We start from the raw sequence: 23,865 nt of genomic DNA on the forward strand, positions 1-23,865 counted from the left end.
TCAACAGCAGTGCGATTCCAACACAACATATGTATCTCCTGTTGGAATGTCACTTCCTCGTTATCCCAAGACAGACTGCAAGATGCATTCTGAACATCACAGCAGCATCTTTAATATATGTGTATGTGTAGTCTAAATGAACAGAAAAACAACAAGTGGATATTATTATTATATTATATATTTGTGACTCTTAATGCGGAAGTACAATTTGCTGTATTTAAGTATTTCACGCAAAACATTGTTTAATAATAACACAGCACCTCTTCTATTCAATAAAACAGTGTTAGATAAATAGATTTTCAGACATGTGTGCCATCTCTTAACTTTTATAATTTTCAGTTAATGTGGTGCTGTTAACACCTACACATTTACTGTGTATAATTCTGCCCAGTCATTAATCATTCTTTCAATAAAGTGCAGTATATGGGCAAATATCAGACATCGTGTGACATAGTGATTAATTCCGATTAATTGATTTGAAAATCCTGATTAATCTGAATAATTTCTTATTTATTTGACAGCCCTAGATAGAAGATCACTATGTGGTATGTGGTACTCACATCAGTGGCATTTTTTTTTTTGTCTAAAATGCTTGTTGGGGGGCCTGTCATCAATTGCGGGATACAGCATGGAAATTACGTTTTTGTTGTTTTTGATTGTGTAAATAAATTTTATTTACATTTCATTTATTGATTTTGTTTATTCACATTTGTGTCTTTTTTTACAGAATGTGTTCATTGCAGTCATCATTGAGACCTTTGCTGAAATCAGAGTGCAGTTTCAGCAGATGTGGGGGTCGAGGAGCAGCACCACATCCACGGCTACAACGCAGGTAACAATGCATAGCTGCATGAGAATTTAAATGTACTGTTGCTATTTAATATGAGCCTTATAACGCTACACAATGGAAGCCTTGCAGTGGGTACGACTTTTGCAGATTGGCATTGGTGCTGTCAGTTTTGCTTATGGCTAACTAATGTTGTATTAGGTGGGTGGTACAGTGTAACATCCATCAACAACGCACATGTTTGGACTTTCATTGGTGATACAGCACTTTTGGTGTTTTTTATACTGGGGACGGACTCACACTCTTATTTAGTTGCTCTTTTGGGGGGCCGCAGCTGTTTTATAAACTTGTAGCCAAAGGCTAGACTAGTATTGAATGTTGTCCAGTGTTTTTAATGGTGTGTGTTTATTTATTTATTTTCCCTGTGCCGCAGATGTTCCATGAAGACGCTGCCGGAGGATGGCAGCTTGTAGCTGTGGATGTCAACAAACCACATGGCCGAGCACCCGCTTGTCTCCAGGTAAAGCCCATACACAGAGTTGTATTTGATGCTGTCTGTGTTCATGCTAGGGGTGACTTTTAAATGTGATGAGATTTCTTGTGTTCTTGTTTTGGAGAAAACAACTGTTTTTCCCCCGCACAGCTGAGGCACCGTGTTGCAAGCAGAAGCTGTAGCAATTCTACATATTAACATTTGATGTTCGGACTTGTCTGCACCGTTAATCGCCATTACCAATAATCGCTGTCAACAGTAATAACGCTTCATAACACATCTCATATGTAGAAAAGATCTGTGTTGACAATAATGCAACATCTCTGAAAAACCTGCCTTTGAGGTTTTGGTGATGTGTGTGCACTGTGTACGCTTTGCCTGCCCCCAGAATAGACCAGGTCGGAGCTGACCATATTTTAGCGCACCTTTGGCGTGCTGTTTTGTCACAAAATTGTCACTGCACCAAGCTGAAAATGTGGACACCTCCCCCTGGTGTGCCGCCACGCCCATCTCGCCACAGCCCAGTCGAACAAATTACCAACCTGGCTGCGTACAGTGGTGCACTGGACGAAATTACCACTGCATGGGGTGCACATGCTCCGCCACAAAGTGCTAGGGAGTTTGACTTAACAGAACCTCTGATGCTTGCAGTGAAGTAGTGCACTGCATTCAAACTTCGAAATTCACTGTATGATTTTGTACCACCTTAACTCTCAATGTCGGCTGGTGAATCTCTGTGTTCTCTAAAAGTAGTAGCAATCTTGATGAACCAACCTTGTGTTCTTAATAACTGCCACTGTGATTTTTTCCACCTCTGGCTCTTCAGACTTTGTAGGGGGTTTACTTCTGCTACCACAATAATGTACAGCATACCTTCTCCCTGGCTGATTACAGTCTAGACTGAATAAACAGTCTGAGTCACATTCATGAATGCCCATTGCGCGTCACATTTTCTTCATTTCCGTTGCACAACTTAAACAAATATTTACCCAACTCTTGGTTTTATTTATTTATTACCAACATCACCCTTAATTACACTTAGATTCATTTCCTCCTCTGTCATTCTTTATTGGATTACACGATCCATCGCTTTATACGGATTTGCACCAAAATTATTCATTTGTCCGTGCAATAATGATATCCTCTTCAAGGTTTTATGACTACCAAGACTGCTGGGATAGGCTCCAGCATGCCCCGCGACCCATGTGAGGATAAGCGGTACAGAAAATGGATGGATGGAATTATACATGATAGGGGATAGACATTGGACTAAATCACTTTGATCGACCAATATCCTTTGATGCTCTAAACTCCCGCTTCTGTGTCAGTGGGCAGCAGGATCAAGTTGCCCACAAGGACATAAAATAGCATGGATCTCAAGTTACCTTACTTACCACATAGCTGTCATGATTGTCTATAGACAGAATGAATCTGAATCAACAGCGCTTGTGCTAGTTGCAGCCAAGTAGTGCACTTTATTTTGCTTCCATCACTTCAAGATGCAATTATTCAGCAATCGCTTTCACACAGTCGAGTGACAATCAGTTCATCAGTCGTTGCCAGGTAAACGAACCTGAAGCGTCTCTAATTCATTTTTAAGATCAAAAACCCTAGGACAAGACAGTTATATAACAACAATACTATTATTTTCCTACTTTGAGGGGTTTAGAATTGCAGTTCAAGTACATTTATGCATTTTTATATACTGCTTATGGAATTGCAGTGTAATTATTACATGATGTTGCACTGGGGTCTAATTAGTAGATCAGGACACTTCATTAACCTCAACATATCAGCGAGGCTGCCACTAAGACAACCACTGTGTGTGAAAGCGAGGTGGAGGACTTAGAATTTAAGTTCATTTGAAGACAGTAACTCTTGAGATGATAAAGTTAGTGACAATACTCCATGGCCATACAGTGCGAGTATTTCACTTATGCGCCTAGAAATTAGACTGTGCAAGTGGAAAAAATAAAAAGGGGTACGAGTATGAGTACATTTTTCAGCCCTTTCATTCCTAGTAGTATTTACATACAAAGTGAATAAAAGTAGAGTAAAACTTTCACACATTTGTATAAGTCTCAGACAACTTTTCTTTGTTCACATCTGCAACTCTCGAGTGGATGCTCGATGATGTCTCAGCAGAGAGTGCAGCTGTACTAGCTGACGTAGTGCTGATTAGCTGTTATCAGATGGATACTGGTACATTGCAGAAAAATATGACTGCTCTTTGTGATGTAAGTGCTGTCCCACTGATTCGCTAAAAATATATATTTTTATTTGTATGCATCATATTCCACTTTAAATTCTCAGACAGTGTTCATTAACAATGACAAGGAAGTGTTTTTTTGTCATGCATTTACTCATCAACAAGAGGCTTGCACATGGAGCGCGCCCCCACAAGCCCGGTATGTGTGCACTGCTGTGGAAGCCAGTCATGTTATGTGACTTTATGTGTGGTTTAGTACATGTGTTTACAGGATGTAGTATGCCAGGCTATGTGTGATATGTTAATATTTGTGGACCTCAGTCCCAGGGAGATGTAGGCCTAATGATAGCACTGTGTTTACACAGTACAAGTACACATGTGTGTTACTGTATACGTTGTTTGAGTTTAGTAATAAAATTGTGTTATTTAAGAAATTTTACATGAATTAACTAGTTTTCTCAGAGTGAGAAAGCCAATCATACAGCCCTGTACTCTGCGTTATTGGCTCATTTGGCTTTGTCGCCGCCTCCAAAAAGAGCAGGTGGCCAATCAATTAGGTGTTATCTCCAACTGCTGCTGCCCTCAGAACTAGCACACCCACATATGAACAAATGGGAGAATCATGTTTACACGCAAATCAGAGCCTTGCACGTGTCCACTACTGACGTAGGGTTGAATAGAGTCTGGTGTAGGTAGCGTCCATCTGCCAGCTTGGAAATTATTCTAAATCATTTGATGGCCAATTTTGTCTGCAGCCAGGCAGAGCAGAGCAGAAACTCACACCTCACTTCCTGTGCACATTCATGCAGATGGCCTTGTAGTCTGGAGGCTCCAGTATCTTTCCTACCTGTCTGCTGCCTTCTGCTGTGGTTGACAAAGCAAGGCAATAGCTCCCTTGGTGAGTGTTTGAGGGGGAACAGGAGATATCCCTCATACATCAAAAAGAAGTTGGGGGCGGGGGGTCCAGTCTATTCTTTCAGCCAATGTACAGTACTTAAGATTAACTCATAGGGCTCTAATGGGCAAAATAAAAAAGTGCATTTTTCCTTTATATGTGGCACACAAAAACTGTATTGGAGTGCATCGCTTCTGGGGTTTAAACATCCGCACAGGTGCATCCACGCCCATGTTGCTGGAAAACCTTCTATTTGAACCTACATTTTGTAGGATTTCCCACTAAATTCCCATAAGAGCTGGCTGCCCCAGGTGATACATTTAATGGAGCAAAAGGCTCAGAGGGAAGTCAGCCGTGTTTATCCCTCTGGTTATCCAGCTATCTAAATCCTCCCTCTATGTGATGATGATGTGCTTTCTTTTTTCACTCCATATTTGTGTGTGTATGTGTGCCTGTGGACCTGCATTGTTGAAGCCTACCCTCGGTCTCTTTTTCATAGCCATGCACTCTATTGGCAGTCTTTCACAGTGGGGGGTGGGGGGCTTTTTGCCCCAAGCTGCTATCAACAGAGGTCCAGCTGCAAGCTGTGTTCAGCTTATCTCTAAAGCACCACCGTTTGGATCGGGCCGACCACGAGGGAAAAGAGTGCCGTTCTTCCTTGTAGAGACGTCGTTTAAAAGTAATTCGTGCAAGTCTATACACATCATTTGGACTTCTTTTACTTGAGGGGGGAAACACTTAACTCAGGGAGGCACATAATAATTTGAGTTAAAAATAAAAGAAAATGAAAATTGTCACTGTAAGACATGCTGAGCATTGTATGTTTTAGAACATATATACTATATTCAAGATATTTTTTACATTTTTACAAATGTCCCATGTCCTTCATACCCTATCTCAATACAGATATACCACAACATATGATCCAGAAATTGTATTAATTTAAATACTCCAATTAATGCCTTTGTTTAAAGTCTCCAGTAATTACCAGGTGCTTGGTCTACCAAAGCAAATGATGCCTGTGGTCTTCAATGAGAGTGGGATGAAGAAAATGGCATAGGCATTGACAGCTGTGGCTGTCGGCAACCTCCCGATCCAGATTCAAAACAATATGACATCCAGCAGCCTTATTTGCCTCTATCTGCACTTTAAAATGTTGTTTGTGCTACTCAGCTGTTGGTGTGGTTTACAATGAACTGTGCTCCATTTGCTGCTGTGTGGCAGTGCTGTATACTTGTGAGTTGCATGAGAAAGTGGAACTCCCTTTGTCCCTCCAAATTAATATGCAATGCAGAAATGATAACTTCTTATACATGAGTTTTTTTTATTTGGGAAATAACCGGCTATAATTACAGCATATATGGGTCATACTGTAAATACACACCTCTGCTATGACACTGCTTGATACCGCAGTGGTATGGAAACAGGAATTTAGAATGTTCACCTGTCTGCCCACAGCCATCAAGACTGAGGATTTATAAAGCCAGACTTTTCAAACAGCTCTGGTGTTTGATCCTATTACATTTTGGAGGCGTATTATATGTGAGTGTTTGATGAGTGTAGGTAATAGAGAAAGAAGAAACAGATCAGGTGAATGTCACAGGTTTTACTTGGCAGAACACAGCCGAGTCCTCGGGCAGGCTTCATCTGACATGTGCTGCTCTTGCCCCGTGCGGAGGCAGAAGGAGCATTTGTCCTTTTTGGCAGTCTGGTAAACAGACAGAACGGGAGGAAGAAGCCATCAGTCTGCATAAAGCCTGCCGCTGTTGGCTTGTGTTATACAGTCGCAGCCGTGGGAATCGTTCCAGGTATTACTAAACCCTCCAGATGATGTGATTATTAACAGTAAATGATGTTCGTTTTATGAACGCAGCCGATTTGTATTGTGTTGTGTTAGACATTGCACTGGTGGTACAGTGAATTAAATAATTTCAGCATTCAGCATTAAGTCTGTTGAAAGTGTATCCCTCTCTAAATACAATTGAATCTGAAAAGCTAAGCATTCCAAACGTTGTAGAAGTAACATTAACCGATGCTCGGTTGTATAGACGGAATTTGGTCAGTCTGGCCGGTCAGTAAAATACAAGCAACACAATTCATGAAAAATTACTGACATACAAAAGTCATTTTAGTAAAGCCTAACATAAATACACAGGCAAAACTATTCCTGTGAAATACTCAGCATATACTTCGCTGTTCTCTCTGGCGACGTCAGCGGGAACGTAGTTTTATGTTATTTTTGTTTCATGTACACATTTATTTTACACATGAGTTGCTCACCAAAAAGTTCGCGAAAAAAGTCGGTGTTCGGTGCATGTCCTGTTTGCCAGAATGTTGTGCGTGAGGAATCTTTGCTATCAGTCAAAGCTTGCTTGTGTTCTGTATGTGTCCTGCAAAATGTCTCACTTTTAGTGTTAGTGTTAGCGTGTGTGTGTGTGTGTGTGTCTGGTACTGCAGTAAGCACCTGGTGCTTCAAAGTCGGCGCCAGAGGCAACAAAAAATAAATAGCATTCATCACACAAGTGAAAATGGGTTTCAGACAAGCTGAGGGACAGCAGTGGAGAAACGTCCTTTCTCTGCGATGATGGATTTAAATTGATTTGGACATCTTGACAACAGTCATGGGAATTTTGGGAAATTGGATTAATGCATTGACACACATAAGGCTACGTTCACACTGCAGGACAATTCACATTTTTTGCTCATATGTGACCTGTATCGATAATTTTTGTGTCCGTCTGAACAGTACGATTTGGATTTTTGCAAATGCAACCCAGGCCTCTTTTGTATATGGATATACAGTCAATCCAATGTGTATTCGATGGTACATTCTGAATGTTCATGTCTAGTACATCAAACCTATATATCATCGAAAAGCTTATTTTTAACATGTGGGAGTTGCGCAGGTTGTCCTTTGATGTGCAGACTTTATGCCCCCTGCATAAAGGTTGTGATTGGACATACTTCCAGCCCGTCTAAGCGGGTTGATTCTCCAAAGCTGACAGAGAATATGGTCAAAGTCAGGACTTACAGAGAATCATCTGCTTTGTGCGCCCATACGGCCCCTTTTCTGTTTGCTATATCTCCCTCTATCTTCCTCTCTGCTTGCCACACACACACACACACACACACACACACAGCTCATTTCAGCCAAAGACCCATGGGGGGAGAGAGTCTGGCTCCTGGAAATGTCAAACTGTTTTGTCATGTTCAATCTCAGTCAGACTAACTACTGTGTGTGTGTGTGTGTTTTAAGCAAAAGGCGGTTAAAAGCAAACAGAGAATTGCAATTGTTTGCTTCAAGATGCTATTAAGATGCTACTAATATAAGGTGACGTTAATGATATTTTATATGTTTAAGTTCATGTATTTGCAGATGACATTGTGATTTGTAGTGACAGTAGTAAACAGGTGGAGGAGATGCGAGAAGAGTGGAGGTTTTCCCTGGAAAGGAGAGGAATGAAGATTAGCTGCAGCAAGACGGACTATATGTGTGTAAATGAGAAAGACCCGAGTGGAAGAGTGAGGTTACAGGGAGAAGAGATACAGAAGGTGGATAATTTGAAGTACTTGGGGTCAACAGTTCAGAACAATGGAGATTGTGAAAAGGAAGTGAAGAAGCGTGTGCAGGCAGGATGGAACGGGTGGAGAAAAGTGTCAGATGTGATGTGCGATAGAAGAGTTTCAGCTAAAATGAAAGGAAAGGTATACAAAGCTGTGGTGGGACCAGCCATGTTGTTTGGTCTAGAGACAGTGCCACTGAGGAAAAGATCTCAGAACTGGAGGTAGCAGAGATGAGGATGCCAAGTTTCTCATTGGGAGTGACCAGGATGGATAGGATCAGGAACAAGTACATCAGAGGGACATTACATGTTAGAGGCTTTGGAGATAAAGTCAGAGAGGCCAGACTGAGATGGTTCGGACATGTCTAGATAAGAGATATTGGTAGAAGGATGCTGCGTGTAGAGCTGCCAGGTAGGAGGCGTAAAGGAAGACCAAAGAGGAGGTTTATGGATGTAGTAAAGGAGAACATGAGGGTAGTGTGAGAGAGACAGATGCAGAAGACAGGGTTGGATGGACGAGATTGATTTGCTGTGGCAACCCCTTAAGGGAAAAGCCGAAAGAGAAAGAAGTTCATGCATTTGCAGTTTTGAGATATATACATTCAACAATGTATGTCAAACAACGAGTGAGAACCTTTCTTCTCGTTAGTCACACACACAAATTACCTGGCAAGATGCAGGTACCCAAGTCTCCCATAGTCCCACATTGGCAGCTCTGGATGTAGTTGAACTTCTGATGTAGTTTTTGAAATTTTATGTAATTTGTTTATTAGAAAATGTCAGTTGCTATATCTACCTCTGCATGTGCTCTAAAATGTTGGTTGCAGTACTTAGCTATTTGTGTGAAACTCATGTTACGCTTGCCATAGTGTTACAATAAGTCACAGTATGCTGATCATAACGAGTTTTCATATTTTACATTTCTGGTATACTGTGTGTGTTGTGTTCAGGTGGATAGGTGGCAGTTTTCCAATACCTGGGGTGAATTCAGTGTTCCTAGAACACTGTCTCTCTCAAAGTCTTCCTCTCATCATTCACTCCGTAATCCTTCCGGTTGCCACTCTCACATGTAGGTCTTTTTTTAGGGGGTGAGCCAGTCCACCCACTCCCAAGCTGTTCCTTCTTGCTACAAACACGCACGCACACACACGCAGTCCATCCAAGGCCGTGATCACATCTGTCAATTTGGTATGGTATGATATTGTATGGTATATTACATGAAGGAGCATCATCACATGGTTACATTTGCACAATTCAACATGTCTGACAAGGACCAGAGCTTACATTTAATGCTACCACTTCTCAGTGTCAATTATTGGTAATTCATGTCATAACTTTTGACTTGACAGCAAGTACTTTGGCTTCCTGCAGTCCTCCATTTAACTTCATGTCAGCTGCAGTTGAATGAACACACACACTTTCTCCTTTTTTGTCTAAACAAGCAGTATGTAGTTTTCCCCCCTTTGTTCTCCCTCCATCACATTTTATTTGTGTCCTGATTGTTTTATCTTGTGATGTTGTTGTAGGCGTTCAATTCCACTGTGCGTCCCATGAGAAATAACACACACTGATTGCCCCTTTCTCCTCTTGTTTCCGCTGTTGTGAATAACACACTGATTTTGTTGTCTGGGTGGGCTGTTGTGTTGATAAAAGACTCCTGATTGCTGTTTCCTTGCAGTGTGCCTGCTGGTCGTCTTTACCCCGTTTCCCGGTACACACACCATGGCATATGAGTGGCATTTCTATACAGACATGCAGAAATAATGCCTCTGCTTTCTTTGTGTGCTGTCTAATATGTGATTGTTTGACCGATTATGTTCAATGGAAGGCAAACTCAAAAACGACAGCCCTGCTTTGTCTCCACAGCAACTGATGCGGTCCTCCGTGTTCCACATGTTCATCTTGAGCATGGTGGCTGTTGACGTGATCGTTGCCGCTAGCAACTATTACAAAGGCGAGAATTACAGGAGGCACTATGACGAGTTTTATCTGGCAGAGGTGGGTTTCCGATTCACAACTAAGTCAACATTGTAATGTGAAGTGAATGTATTTATTCTGAACTCAAATAGAATACAAATATTTGTATCAGATTACTTTTTTTCCTCTGACTAAATATAATGTTGAGTGGTTATTAGACATGTTATGACCCTATTAGGACATTTCAGGGTTGTAAATAATCCAGATGCACGAACATTACAGTGTGATTTGGCATTTTGATATTTTGGAGTGTGTAGTCGTCCCTTGCCACTTCGCAGTTGTTGCAGCTTTAATCTACTATGGTTTTTCCAAAAATATATTAATTAATAAATTATTCTGGTTTGTGGCCTATTATTATTATGAGTAAAAAATATACATACAGCAATTTTTTTTATTTTTTAAATTTAATAATGATTCAGGTATGGGTACCAAATTCTGTACTTTTATAGGCACTGATCAAATTACTACAGAGCACCGATTCACGTCAAATAAAAAGTTTCCATGTTTTGGTACCTAAACACCAGGCTGCATAGGGTGTCATAGCAGTGCTCCTGATAACATTCAATTCTGGCTTCTTCTTCAAACAGAAGAAGCCAGCAAGGGAGTCACTGTTTATACCACAAGGAGTCAAATTAAAATCATATATTCATATCATATTTTTGTATATGGATACAACAAAACCTACCTGTTTAATAAATGACGATATTTTGGAAGAAGACACTTTTAATGAGATGACATGACGCCTGGAAGCATCCCGGTGTGTGGAAACGTATCACATGTCAAAACGTCATTTTTGTGTTCACAAATGAATTACAATAAGCTGAATCATTAGTGTGTATTTCGTTAGTCAGTGATAAGTACAATGATGTGAAAAAGTGTTTGTTGCCTTCCTAATTTTTTCTTTTTTTGCATGTTTCTCACACTTTGTAACACTGTTTCAGCTCATCAATTAGTCAATGAAAGAAACAATGTAACACAAAATGCAGTCTTTAAATGAAACATTTTATTATTAAGAGAGAAAACAACACATTGAATCATTTTTCATACAAGCTAAACTGCTGTTGACTAAACCAAAATACAAAAACAGGTTAATATTATTACATAAGCTAACTTGTGTATCTTTTTCCATCTCAGGTAGCCTTCACTGTTCTGTTTGACCTGGAAGCTCTTCTGAAGATATGGTGTCTGGGCTTCACAGGCTACATCAGCTCCTCCCTGCACAAGTTTGAATTGTTACTGGTGGTGGGCACCACCCTGCACATTTACCCTGACCTTTACCATTCCCAGTTCACCTACTTCCAGGTCAGAGTTCATTGCTAACATAATGAGCCAATGTTGTGCCCCTCACTATGTCAACAGGAGTAATAATGTGCGATGCGATTGCTGTGATGCTATTGTTCTCTCCAGAGGTGAATCTCTGCAGTTCATCCTCACCTCTCACATGCTACGAAGTCACCTGAGTAATATCATGAACCATTGTGTGCCTTTGTTTAGCTTCTTCAGCTGACATGATTTAGATTTATACAGCTCATTTCAAGCCTATAGCCGAGGTGTACAGGTGGTTTTATAGGCTTTACAGGGGAGGGTTATTATTACATTGCGCTTAACCCTTTGCCCTTGTTGTTGGTGCGCCTGAGGACAATTGCAAGAGGGAGAAGTGTCTTCCTGATGGGTCTTTAATGAACTCTGACCATGCAAGCTGCCCTCATCATAATCTCAACAGCTCCCATCTACACTCGTAATGCATATTCTCAAACAAAGGTTGTTAAGCTATAAAAATAGCTGCATGCACAAGCTCTGTATTTTCCTTTATTACATACTTAGACACACCAAAGATGGCATGGTTGCAGCCCAAAAGCAATGTCTATAAGACATTTTGATTCATGCAATAAGAATGCTCGATATTGGCTTTCTCACCGAGGTCCAATAGGCCGATACTACAATATGTGCTATGTGGTTTAGGTGTCCGTATAAGAGCATGTTACGTGCAAAGTATGATGAATACAATCAGTGAAATTATAAACTGGGCTCATTCAGCACTATTTGTTGGTTGCTTCTTATCATTACTTTGCTGCATAAGTAAAAAAAAATCAAGCAGAAAATCGGAGTTAAAATAATGACATTATAAACCTTGTGCAATGTTAAGGAAAGGAAATAAATATTTTGAAAAATTATACATTTGGAATAAATTGTTAAAATAGAATTGGGAATAAATTTGGACGAGCGAAACATTGAGGATGTCGACTTTAATTGTCCCAATGAAATTGTAATGCCAATGTCAGTAATGACTATGAATGTCTCATTCACGCTTCTCTTCATTGCAAGTGTGTCGAACCCGGGTTTCATTCCAGCTTGGTCCCAGTGTGACATGCTGACATTTAGTCACAAGTGATTAACCTTAAATATCTGGGAGCAATCAAAAGTATGCTCTACCAGTAGCATACGTGAAAATGTCCCACTCCAAATCATTATGAGTGGTGTTATATCCAACAGAGTGGCATGTCATTACCTTTACCTAGCCGGAACAAAATGTCACATGCTTTTCCAGCCTTACTTTGTCTACTCAGCTTTGTCACGGCATAGAATGATTTTTAATCAGCCAATGGAGCCCTCTCTTCTTTCTTGTGTGCCTAGAATTGTAATGACTTTAGTAGTGGTGTGATTCAACAGCTCAGTCAGTTTGATTCATTCAGAAAAGGCATGGATGATTCTTGGACCTTTCAAGCGGAGCGGTTATACCAAGCCAATATGGGTTGAAACGGATGTCTGTGACAGCGGCGACGTGTTACATCATGCAATTAGATTTCATGCAAATTGTTTCCTTGTCTTGCCAGTTCCCAGAAACATACTGGCAGTATGACAGGGATGCTATTGTGTGAGTGTAATTTATAGGCTGTCAGTGGTAGCAGGAAAACACAGTTTGTCTGCCATATTACATTTAATCCCATTCTAAAGGCATGTATTTTAAAGGAAACAGGTGGAGAAGCATCATGTCCACACATTGTGACATTATCACTGAACTATACGTATGCATATTCTCCTTTCCCGCAAGGTCCTTCGAGTGGTTCGCCTGATAAAGATCTCTCCTGCATTAGAGGACTTTGTTTACAAGATATTTGGACCAGGCAAAAAGTTAGGCAGCCTAGTGGTCTTCACAGCCAGCCTCCTCATTGTCATGTCGGCCATCAGCTTGCAGATGTTCTGCTTTGTGGAAGAACTGGACCGCTTCACCACGTTTCCCAGGGTAAGACATCACCATCAGTGTACATGGCCTTTTTCATGTCGTATTTGATTTATTCTGGAAAAATTACACCTCTATACTCACACAGTGAATCGTTTATTGTCACATTATTCTTTAAATAAATCCATGCATTTTCTATAACGCGTATCCTCACTGGGGTCGTGGGGGTATGCTGGAGCCTATCCTAGCCTAGATTGAATTTGAACTGTGAAGTGGCAAAGGGTAACACTATAGCGCTTTTGCACCTCCGAGGCACTCAAAGCGCTTTGGCACTGTTACCGCATTTACCTACTGATGACGCAGCATCAGGAGTAAATGAGATTTCAGTGACTTACCCAAGGATACTTCAACAGGATCAAGAGAAGACAGAGGATCAAACCCACAACCTTTAGCTTGGAAAACAACCACTCTTACCACCTGAGCCACGCCCCAAATATGACTTCACTTTAATCGTATGACTTCATACTCGTAAAATTGACTTTTTTTTTCCTTAATTTATTATGGCATGTAGGTCACACAATCAGGAGATCGGGAAGATCTGGGTTTGATTCTCTGCTTGGGCATCTCTTTGTCGAATTTGCATGTTCTACCTGTGCATGTGTGGGTTTCTCCAGGGTATTCCGGTTTCCTCCCACATTCCAAAATCATGCAAGTTAGGTTAATTGGCGACTCCAAATTGTCCATAGTAATGAATGTGAGTGTGAATGGTTGTTTGTCTATACTATGTGCCCTGTGATTGGCTGGTGACCAGTCCAGGGTGTTCCCCGCCTCTCGCCTGAAGTCAGCTGGGATAGAGTTTATCCTCACAAGGGTCGCATGCGTATTGGAGCCTATCCCAGCTGTCTTTGGGCGAGAGGTGGGGTACACCCCGGACTGGTCGCCAGCCAATCACAGGGCACATATAGACAAACAACCATTCACACTCACATTCATACCTATGGACAATTTGGAGTCGCCAATTAACCTAGCATGTTTTTGGAATGTGGGAGGAAGCCGGAGTACCCGGAGAAAACCCATGCATGCATATTATTAACTTATTTTAAGCATGTATCGGTTTTGTGTCAATGTAGCCTTAGTACTCCCATGTCTCCTGTAAAGTGCAAGCCAAAGTAGCAGGTGGTACTATATCTATTTACTACATAAAGAAAGCCCAAGTATTATAAACCATTTGTATTGATGGTGAACCTTAAACCAGCCCAAAACACTTAAAAAGAGAATTAAAGCAGCACACAAGTTGGCTCATGAGCAGATGCCGTTTAAAAATAGTGCTGTCATTCTTTCCATTTCCTCGTCTGTTCTGTATGGCTTCTGCCTCACACCCCCACACGTTTATGTTTGCATCTCTCTTCTGCTGGCAGACATGTAGGTTGTATCATTATTTGCAATGAGTGGACTGTGGGTGTGAGCATGCGACTAGAGGAGTGGTGGATAAGAGAGGAGGTTGTTATTTGCGCGTGAGAGGCTTAGAAGAAGAAAGTGCAGGCATGCCTCAGTGTCCCAGCATCCTTTGACCTCTACATGCAGCAGATGATTATGCTAATATTGCTAAATCTCACAGTGACAGCTGAGAGAGATGAGAGATGGTCACAAGAAGCATTATATCCGCCTCTATCTTCAATTTGTGTTGTCCACAATCCCTCTCTTACCTCGTCTTTGTTTCATTTGCTGTAGGCATTCATGTCCATGTTCCAAATCTTGACCCAGGAGGGCTGGGTGGATGTCATGGACCAGACCCTGGTAGCAGTGGGTCACATGTGGGCTCCAGTAGTGGCAATTTATTTCATCCTCTACCATCTGTTTGCTACCCTGGTAAGAATGTTAATAGTGAAAGATAATAAAAGAGTTTAGTATTTACCTTCATGCTGGAATTTAGACAGTTTAAAGGTCCTTTTAAGTTTTGTGTTTGTGTAGGGACCGATTATGCAAAAATTTCAGCCATTTGTATTGAGTTGTGGACTCCTATAGAGCAGCTAATAAAGTGAAGCTTTCTACATCTTCCAGAATCTGCACCTATTCTTGTATTTACTTGGATTTTCAAAAACGGTGTGTTTTAATGTATTCCACCTACGGCCCGCCTCCAGGCATGGCCACTCTGCTGTGATTGGTCACACTCCCAAACGCACTACTGTCCGAACCCCACTTTCTAATTTTGTCAGTACAGGAGTTGATAATAATTGAATAAACCCTTTGTAGGGTTACGTGAAAAGTTGTTATGAGCTAGTGGATGAGCCATGTTTAAAAAACTCAAGTACCACCGACTGGTGGTCAACAAAGGCTATTAGCAACTCCAGACATTGGTGAGCTTGTAATTTGCACCCGCTCCCTGTATGCATACTGCCACAAAGACAACCGCTCATTTACACAAAATAAACACAGTTAGGACAATGATGATGAATTGTTACTTACAGCGTGCGATTGTGACTCTTTAACATAACCAAGTAAAGTTGGAAAGCCATCTTGCTTCATCTTATGCTCACGGTCGACACACTGTGACATCACAAAGAGCCAGTGTTCGAAAAAAACGAGCGTTCAGTGCCATCCTTAACTTCCTTCAGAGCTCACTTCCAAATACGGCAACCTCATTATCTGAAAACTTGCTATCGTTTAACACAGGAATACAACATTCTAACAATGTTGAGAGGTCAGAAATGTGGAAAATGCATTATAGGTCCCCTCTAATGCTAATAAGTTGTCCATGAACTGCTATTGTGTACTCTATGCACGTTTTATGTGAACTTGTCCAATGCAATAGATGTCATATATCACATACAACAATGTAACATTGTTACATGAGCGACAGTGAACAGCAGTTCTAACGTTAAACTCTAACATTTTAACAGCTATAACCTGTTCACTGAAGAAAAACAGAATGATTAAATGTACAACTCCCACGCCAGTAGCTAACTGACATTTCAATGTGTCCTATGTGAAGTGGTGGGCGTATATTTGGGGTGGGCTCATCTCGCTTGGAATGGGTCAGAGCCATGTTCTTTTCTGTCATTAAAACCTGGAACTTCAAAATAGATTTGTTAAACTTGAGAGACACATTGATTATTTATATTTGCTTGCTTTAATATACTGAGTCATTGACACCTTTTTAACCTCATTTCAAAGTAGCCTCAGGGTACATCTGTGCCCTGGAATAGACTGAAGGAAGCATGGCTGCCAATTTGTGCCGCCGGCCACGACCAACATGCATTCACTTTCATACACACAGCAGGACACAAGGACACATCAAGGACACAACAGCAGTGACTGGGAGGGGGAAAAGTGGGAATGGATCCACCGATGGCTTCTGGTTTAGTTTTTTTAATATCTTGATAATTTACATACTTTTGTGTAATCCCCTTATTATTGGGTAGTTGTCCCGATGACTCACACACACTAATCCCAGATAGACAGACTAGAACAGAACGTCTTTTTCGGACAGAACAAATGGCTAATAGCATTACAGAGGCTCAAAGTTTAAAATTCTTTTTGTATAATAAAATCACATGATCACATCTGCGTTACTGTGCCCTTCTAGATTCTACTCAGTCTTTTTGTGGCCGTCATATTGGATAATCTGGAGCTGGATGAAGACTTGAAGAAGCTCAAACAGGTAGGAAACATGTTCTTACATATTCTCTTCCCACAATCTAACCACTGTTTCCTCCGCCACCTGTCATTTCCCTGCTAACCGCAATATTTTATTTAAAAGCCAAGTGGTTTTCTGGTGCCAGCTTGGCAAGACTGACAGGACTGAATAATGTATCCACATGTGGGCAGGCTCCTCTCGCCCCTTTTCCTCCTCTCCAGAGGGTTGAGCAAGTGGGCAGAGCTAATTAACAGTTAAGGACGCATACGCACACATGACTGTGGCGGTCAATAGGCCAACTTCAATAAGATAAAGTATAATGGGTGAATGGTTTAATTCATCTTGGACATGCACACAAGCACAGTGATGAGCTCAATGTATAAAAAAACAAACTTAATGTACGACAAGCAGACACTGGTCCGGTAAACTGTCCATCTTTCGCATCCAATATCATATTACTAAATTCATTTGTGACTAACATACCAATAAATGTTTGCAAAAATACTGGTTTTACATCTAAATCTACATTTCAGTTCAGAACTTGCAACATTGACTTGACGTAGGCTGAAAACACACCCAAATATTGGGTTACAGTGAGTATTTCATGCAATCCATGTAATTTAAAATCTGTATTGCTGAACACGATGCTGTTTGGTGTTTGTAGTAAATCTTGCCCTAACATCGTGTAACCCCCGTCATGCTCCATATACTCATGGAATATTAGTTGGAAAAAAACAGTCAAACATATCAGCTCCACTTGGATTACGCTCCCATCCGTGAAAGACCTCAAGAACACAGTGTGTGTGTGTATGTGGCACATTGAAATGGAAATTTATATATGCAGTCAAGCTTCAAGCAATAAAGCTTACCTGCACAATTATGCATGCTGCCAGTGAGCCTTCTATCAACTCATTTCCTGTATCTTTTACAAAGGGAAAAAGAAAGTCTTCCTATTATATTATTTTTTGCAGAGTTGTAATAAAGCAGTGGAAGACAATTTCCAACAACAGTTATTATTGTTGATTATACACTACATCTATCACTCTTGAGTGCTTTCGCTCACGCTGAGAATTTTTCAGTATTCAAAGCGGCCGCAAGTTTGATGCAACTTGAGGATTTTTTTAAGTCCAATAGGTCACATCACGCTGTGAATACATTCCTGCAGCATCAGTAGATCTTCATGGAGAACCTGTGAGTCATGCCCTATTAAAAATGCACACCCTAGAGGCCAAAGAGCCTGTTTGGCTGCAGGTATTTGCAGAATCACCTTATGACTCACAACCCAAAATAGCGCCAACGTCAACTCTATCAAATAAAAGCACCGTACGACCGAAAAAGAGACAGAGATACATGCATGCAGCTTGTAAAGGCTTTTAAATGCTTCTTAATTTACAACTAATGACGTCAGTTGAGGTCAAGTGGCAATATGTCCACACTCTACTCCATGTCGCCACTTACTGTACCTATTATGCTCACTGCATTAGTGCTCAATAACAGGCCGCACAGTCAGGTTAGTTAGACAGTTTTGTTCTGATTTCGAAAAATGTCAGAGTAAGTTTGATTCCCAGCTCTGTGGTTGGCATCACAATTTCGCTCTTTGCATGACTTCAACACTTTTGTGGTGGTTTGCATTTGCAAACTACATTTGCAGCATTTCTTTGAATGCCAGCTTTTTAGGGGTGTCACCATTAATAGTTAGACACTTAATTACAGAATAATTGAACGACGCAAGAAACATGATGTTCATGATGCTACATTTTCAACATGTATGAGATGTGTTATGAAGCTGACTTGGAGATCACCGGTGCTTGTAAAATAGGCCGAATGTAATGATCAGAAATTGAACTGCTCACTGATTAAGGGTGCAGGCAAGTCCATTGAGATGGCGGGAGCTGTCTAACTCCAATGGACAAAACAGCCACATGTAACTCACTGATGCGGGGACCACCGAGGTAGGTTTGAGGTGTTCGTAAAGCACTTAATGAGCGATTCTGATAATGCCTCGTACACTGCCACTTCCATATTACTGTATTATCATTCATATATTAGTTCACAGTCTGATTGGCTTCTGTAGATGCTCACTGAACTGAAATCTAACCCAATTTAACCCTCTATAATACTATTTCAAACAATAACATGGAAGGAAAATGGAGTGGGATGGTTACTGTGTGCCCAGGAGACAAGTCTCTTCACATTTGATGAGTATTCGAATCTTCGACCATTGAAGACTGACTGACTTGAGGCATGCTACACTGAGCAGCCAGGAGAGAGTGTGTCAGTACATTGCCTCTAGGTCTCATTTAGTTTAATGTTCAGTTCTATGGTTGTTATTATAATATTCCCTTTTTGCTATACGCTTCAATGGTAGCATCACACAAAAAAGCTAAAAAAAAAAAAGCATTATACACTTGCAGAATTAATCCTTTTAGATCGTCATTGAGCTGAATGTATCTGACTTCATGCATTGCCTAACTGTCATGCAAGCGGAAATTGTGACGAATCTGCAGAGGGATGATTACTTTACCGGGAGGTAAATCTACAGAAATCTAGGTCTACCTGGGGCTATCTATGGCTACCTCTGTAATAAACAAAACATGATCAATCAATAAGGCGTTGATAACGCATACAGTACAAAGCATCATTTTTATTCAAATAGCCTTGCTTCTCTACGGCCTGACAGCTCCATTCCTTTTGATTTGGTGAGTGAGTCGTTTCTACATGTCAAAAACTTACACCCTGCTGTGCCGCTCTTAATATGACGTGATGGAAGCGGTCTCCAAGTGAAACAGTGGCCCTGAAGCCCTCCTTGAGCTTAGCTTACATCGCTCTCTCACATGTGTATGCACAGCGAGAGCGATCTTTTATCATTTGCAAGGTGGAAGGAAAACCATGCTGTAGAGGACAAACAACATTTAAAACTCCAACAAACACACACGCACACACACGCACACACACACAGACACAGTCATCAGCGTTGATTAGGATAATGAATTTACTGTGTGAAATTAGGTTTGCTTCAATAGGTTTAATAAAACCAAGGTAGACAGACAGCAGAGGAAAACAGAAGCGACATGTCGTCACAGCACGCCCACACAATCATCAGCGTCCTTTCTCTTCAGAGGTAATGCTGTAAAATGCTTCACAATACAATGTGCATATAGTACAAGCAAATGTTTTTATATGTTGTAGGCTTACAGACATCTAAAGTGTCACATCCTTTTTTCCGGTCTGATTGAAGACCACAGTAATTGGCCAATAGCTGCACGTGCTATTAAAAGCGATGGGGTGACACTGCTGCACCTTCATCTACTGTGTTACACTTGGGTGGGCTTCACTGATGGGGAGAGACTGATGGCCCACCAAACACCTAACAAATCATTCCCACATACCACAAGGGCTAGAAGGAGGGCTTGCAGAGATAGGAGGGAAATATTTATCCTGTGTCAGTAAATATCGTTCAAATTGAAAAGAAAAAAAAAAGAAAGGTGTTTACGCCTCAGGTTGTAGTGGTGATCATAATCATGTGGGTGTGTTTGTAAGGAAATGTGTAGCATCACCTCGGTCCTCAGGCCGGTTAGATCGTGAGATGCATTGTTGGGATAAAAGACTAGACCAGTGGTAGGGAACCTATGGCTCGGGAGCCAGGTAGGGCTCTTTTGATGACTGTATCTGGCTCTCAAGCATTTCTTACCACAATAAAAATGTATTTTTGCTAACATTTTAAAGTAAACATCACAGAAATCACTGTTAAAAATAATATTAAAAATCAAAACTTTCTTATGCATTTTAATTCGTCCATCTATTTTCTACTGCAATATGGCCGACCATATCCATCTTTCCTGATGATATTTTCCAGGTCAAACACCAAAACTTGATTATTACTGGGTAATGCTGTAGTCTACCTTGGTCATTGAGATGTCAAAAAAACATGTAAATATAAACTTTCCTCCTTTAGTCAAATAGCTAAAGCTGCAGAACCAAGCCTTCTGGTGAAGATGGCCAAAAGAATGAAATATACTGAATACGGTTCAAAACTATGCAGCAGCAGAAGTTGCATTAATGGCAGCAAATATTTGATTTATTATTAGACACTGCGCTGCTCACGAAAATATGCTGGCCACACCCCATTTGCGTGGGGTAGTGTGCCTGGTCTACGTAATTAGAGCCCATTATATCTAAAACTGTTGGTCTTACATAAAAATGCACACATTTTATTGCATTCAAAATGTATATGGCTCTCACAGATACACGTTTTAAAATATCTGGCCTTCATGGCTCTCTTAGCCAAAAAGGTTCCTGACCCCTGGACTAGACAATACAAAGTAAGATCACATTGGTGTACGTCAGCAGTGACAGTTTTTCCCACTTTAATAAGCAATAAATGAGGTTGTTTAGTCTTCTTTAAAGTATAATTAACCATAACAAGAACTCCATGTTTTTGCTCCATAAAAGCCTGGAATACATATTACACTCACAGATGAATGAAATTATTAAAAAAGATAAACCAAACAAAAAAACTATTGCTGTCATTACAGCTGTGGTGTTTATTTACCTCAACAGCAAAGGAGGATGGGAGTTATTGGGAGAGAGGTTGTTATTTCTAAAATGTGAAAACTCATTATAAATAAGTTCATTATAGAATTTTAATATGCATGACAAAATGGAAAGGAAAACCGAGCTCATTTATCAACAAGTATATTGTACAACACAGCAACAGAATCGATGTAATAGCGGTAAGGAACAGGCTGCTCAGCGCTGATGGGTTTATTGTAAACAACAGTACGACACAAGCATTAGTTTCACACCAACAGCTGCGTGAAGAAAACTTCACGTCTTATGCTTCAAATTCAGATGCAGCCACCTTGTGAAGTTAATAAAAAAAATACAGCCACAGACAATATTTTTTAGTTAGAGACCCAGGTGGTTAGTAACATTTGTAGAACACCATCCATCCATCTGAGTCGCTGGGTAGCAGTAGCGAAGTCCAGACTTCCTGGTTACTGGCCACCAGGAAGACACAGAGGCGTTCACAGGCCAGCTTTGAGACTTGTCTTTCCAGCGTGTCCTAAGTCTGCCTCGGGGTCTCCTTCCAGCTGGGCATGCCCAGAACACTTCACCGGGGAGGTGTCCAGATTAGATGCCTGAGCCAACTCGCCTGCCTACTTTTGTGAAAGACCAGTGGATCTACGTTGAGTTCCTCCCGGATGACCCCTGGTCCTCAACATAGGTCCTCTTAGGACCAGTTACCCTACAGAGCAAACTCATTTTGGCCGCTTGTAACTGTGATCTTCTTCTTTCCCTCACGATCCAAAGCTCCTTACCATCGGTGAGGTAGGACCATAGCTTGACTGGTAAATGAGAGCTTTGCCTTCTGGCTCAGCTCTCTCTTCACCACGATGGTCCAGTACAGTGACCGTATTACATCTTTTTAATATAGCCATTTCATCTGTGACATTTTCAATGAGATCCTTTGTGCTTTCTCCAGAAAAAAATAAACCAACTTTAAGTCTTTTATATATGGTGAACAGTTTTGGTTCCAGTATTGACCCCTGGGGTATACCCCAATATATTATGGAACAATCTTACTTTTGAATCTTCCAGCTTTTGCGGCTTCATTGTACTTCATCATTCAAAAGAATTGTGGTTTTGTTGACTGTTCAAATACAGTGATTTAGCAAAATTACATTACTTGATCAGTTCTTCTCCCCAATGTCGTCTGCTCTTTGCAACTTGTGCGTCACACCTACCACAATTGATTTCCCCAGCACACACTTTGAAGGACAAACGGAATGTTGTGCTAAATATTGGATGTTTGCTTTATGAGGACTGACTACAGACATCAGCTGTGACAGTCTGTACTATCTAACCATACTGCCATCTAGTGACAAGCCTGCTCATTAGAGGAGATAGCAGGAAGTTAAAGCTTGTGGATAAATGTCTCTAGGAAACAAATGTGTGAATGTGGAAGATCTGCCACATTAGCTGCTGTGTGATGGATGGATAGCGGATGCAAGCATTTGTATTGTTGAGGCTGCACGCCATGTACTGTAAAAGCATTTAAAAAAAAGTCTCCAGGGAGTTCCGCGGACCCCAGATAAAATCTTTTACTCACCCCCTCTCTCAGTGTGACAGAGCTATTCGGAGCTGGTGCGGAGAAAGACTTTGCCTTAACAGCATGTGGCCATCAGAGTCGATTTGGTGACATTCCATTTTTTTCAGCTGAGTTGAAGCGTTAGTGTGGATGGAAGATGGAGATAAAGGAATGTGAGAGAAAGGAAAAGTGTAAATTACGAGTAAGTATGTTGTACTTACGAAAGAATTAAGCTAAAATAGATTTTTATGAGGTAACTGCAACTACTAATCATTTATGTTTGGTTGTAGTTATGTTACGATACAGTAGATCTAAAATAGATTGCAGATTGCAGTAGAATAAGTTTGTTTATGCTAAAAGAACAATACCTCCAATGATGCTGAGAGTGAAGATTCAGGAAGGAGTGATGCCAATATTACATTTTGAAGTCTTATGCAGGGATCGTGTTTTGAGTTGATGAATGTTAAGTAAGTTTGATCTGATTTGATTTTCCTTGGACCGCAGCAGCTGTTGAATACCGGCGGGAAAAAAAAAAGCATCTCATATCTCACCCACTAGAGCTAACGAGGGACGCTGGGAACACTAAGTGGAGGTAGGATTGCAAGGTTTATAGTATAGTATTCCACAGTATTCCATAAAGGCAAAAAAAAAAAGATTCTCCCCTAAGTTTACCTATTTGCTCGGTGCCCTTGGAATTGTCTCGCGGTGGCCTTGGCCAGTAGCACTCATAAATAAATTGGGAAATGTACAGTTAATCCATGTGATCGGTATCAGAATCAGCAGCATAAAACGGTAAACGGAGCATCCCTACCGTCTAGCGAAAGTGCCAATGAGAACCCAGAGCAGAGAGAACCCAGTCTCTTGTTTGGGAACACTTGGCCCTCTCGAGGAAATATATAAAGAGGTAAAGACAATATAAGTGTGCTGTAGAGATTGCGAAACGCGCTACAAGCCGGACATATTAATGCCGCACTTCAGACAATAACACATTTTTATTTCCTAAAAATAAACAATGTTCAAACTACACCTGGA

The 23,865-nt window shown here is 40.8% G+C and overlaps 1 protein-coding gene across 9 annotated transcripts in view; it reads left to right on the plus strand.

Annotated features, from left to right (window-relative positions):
• The window catches only part of nalcn (sodium leak channel, non-selective), a 60,289-nt gene that overhangs the window by 10,766 nt on the left and 25,658 nt on the right, over positions 1 to 23,865 (plus strand). For all 9 annotated transcript variants that reach the window (XM_058081196.1, XM_058081197.1, XM_058081195.1 and 6 more), the window contains 7 exons: positions 728 to 832; positions 1,221 to 1,307; positions 9,814 to 9,945; positions 11,059 to 11,226; positions 12,977 to 13,168; positions 14,837 to 14,974; positions 16,692 to 16,766. In XM_058081196.1, coding sequence (XP_057937179.1) covers positions 728 to 832; positions 1,221 to 1,307; positions 9,814 to 9,945; positions 11,059 to 11,226; positions 12,977 to 13,168; positions 14,837 to 14,974; positions 16,692 to 16,766 — 897 coding nt within the window. The remainder of the gene's footprint in view (positions 1 to 727; positions 833 to 1,220; positions 1,308 to 9,813; positions 9,946 to 11,058; positions 11,227 to 12,976; positions 13,169 to 14,836; positions 14,975 to 16,691; positions 16,767 to 23,865) is intronic.

This window comes from Doryrhamphus excisus, chromosome 9 (assembly GCF_030265055.1).
Source record: "Doryrhamphus excisus isolate RoL2022-K1 chromosome 9, RoL_Dexc_1.0, whole genome shotgun sequence".
Taxonomy (NCBI): Eukaryota; Metazoa; Chordata; class Actinopteri; order Syngnathiformes; family Syngnathidae; genus Doryrhamphus; species Doryrhamphus excisus.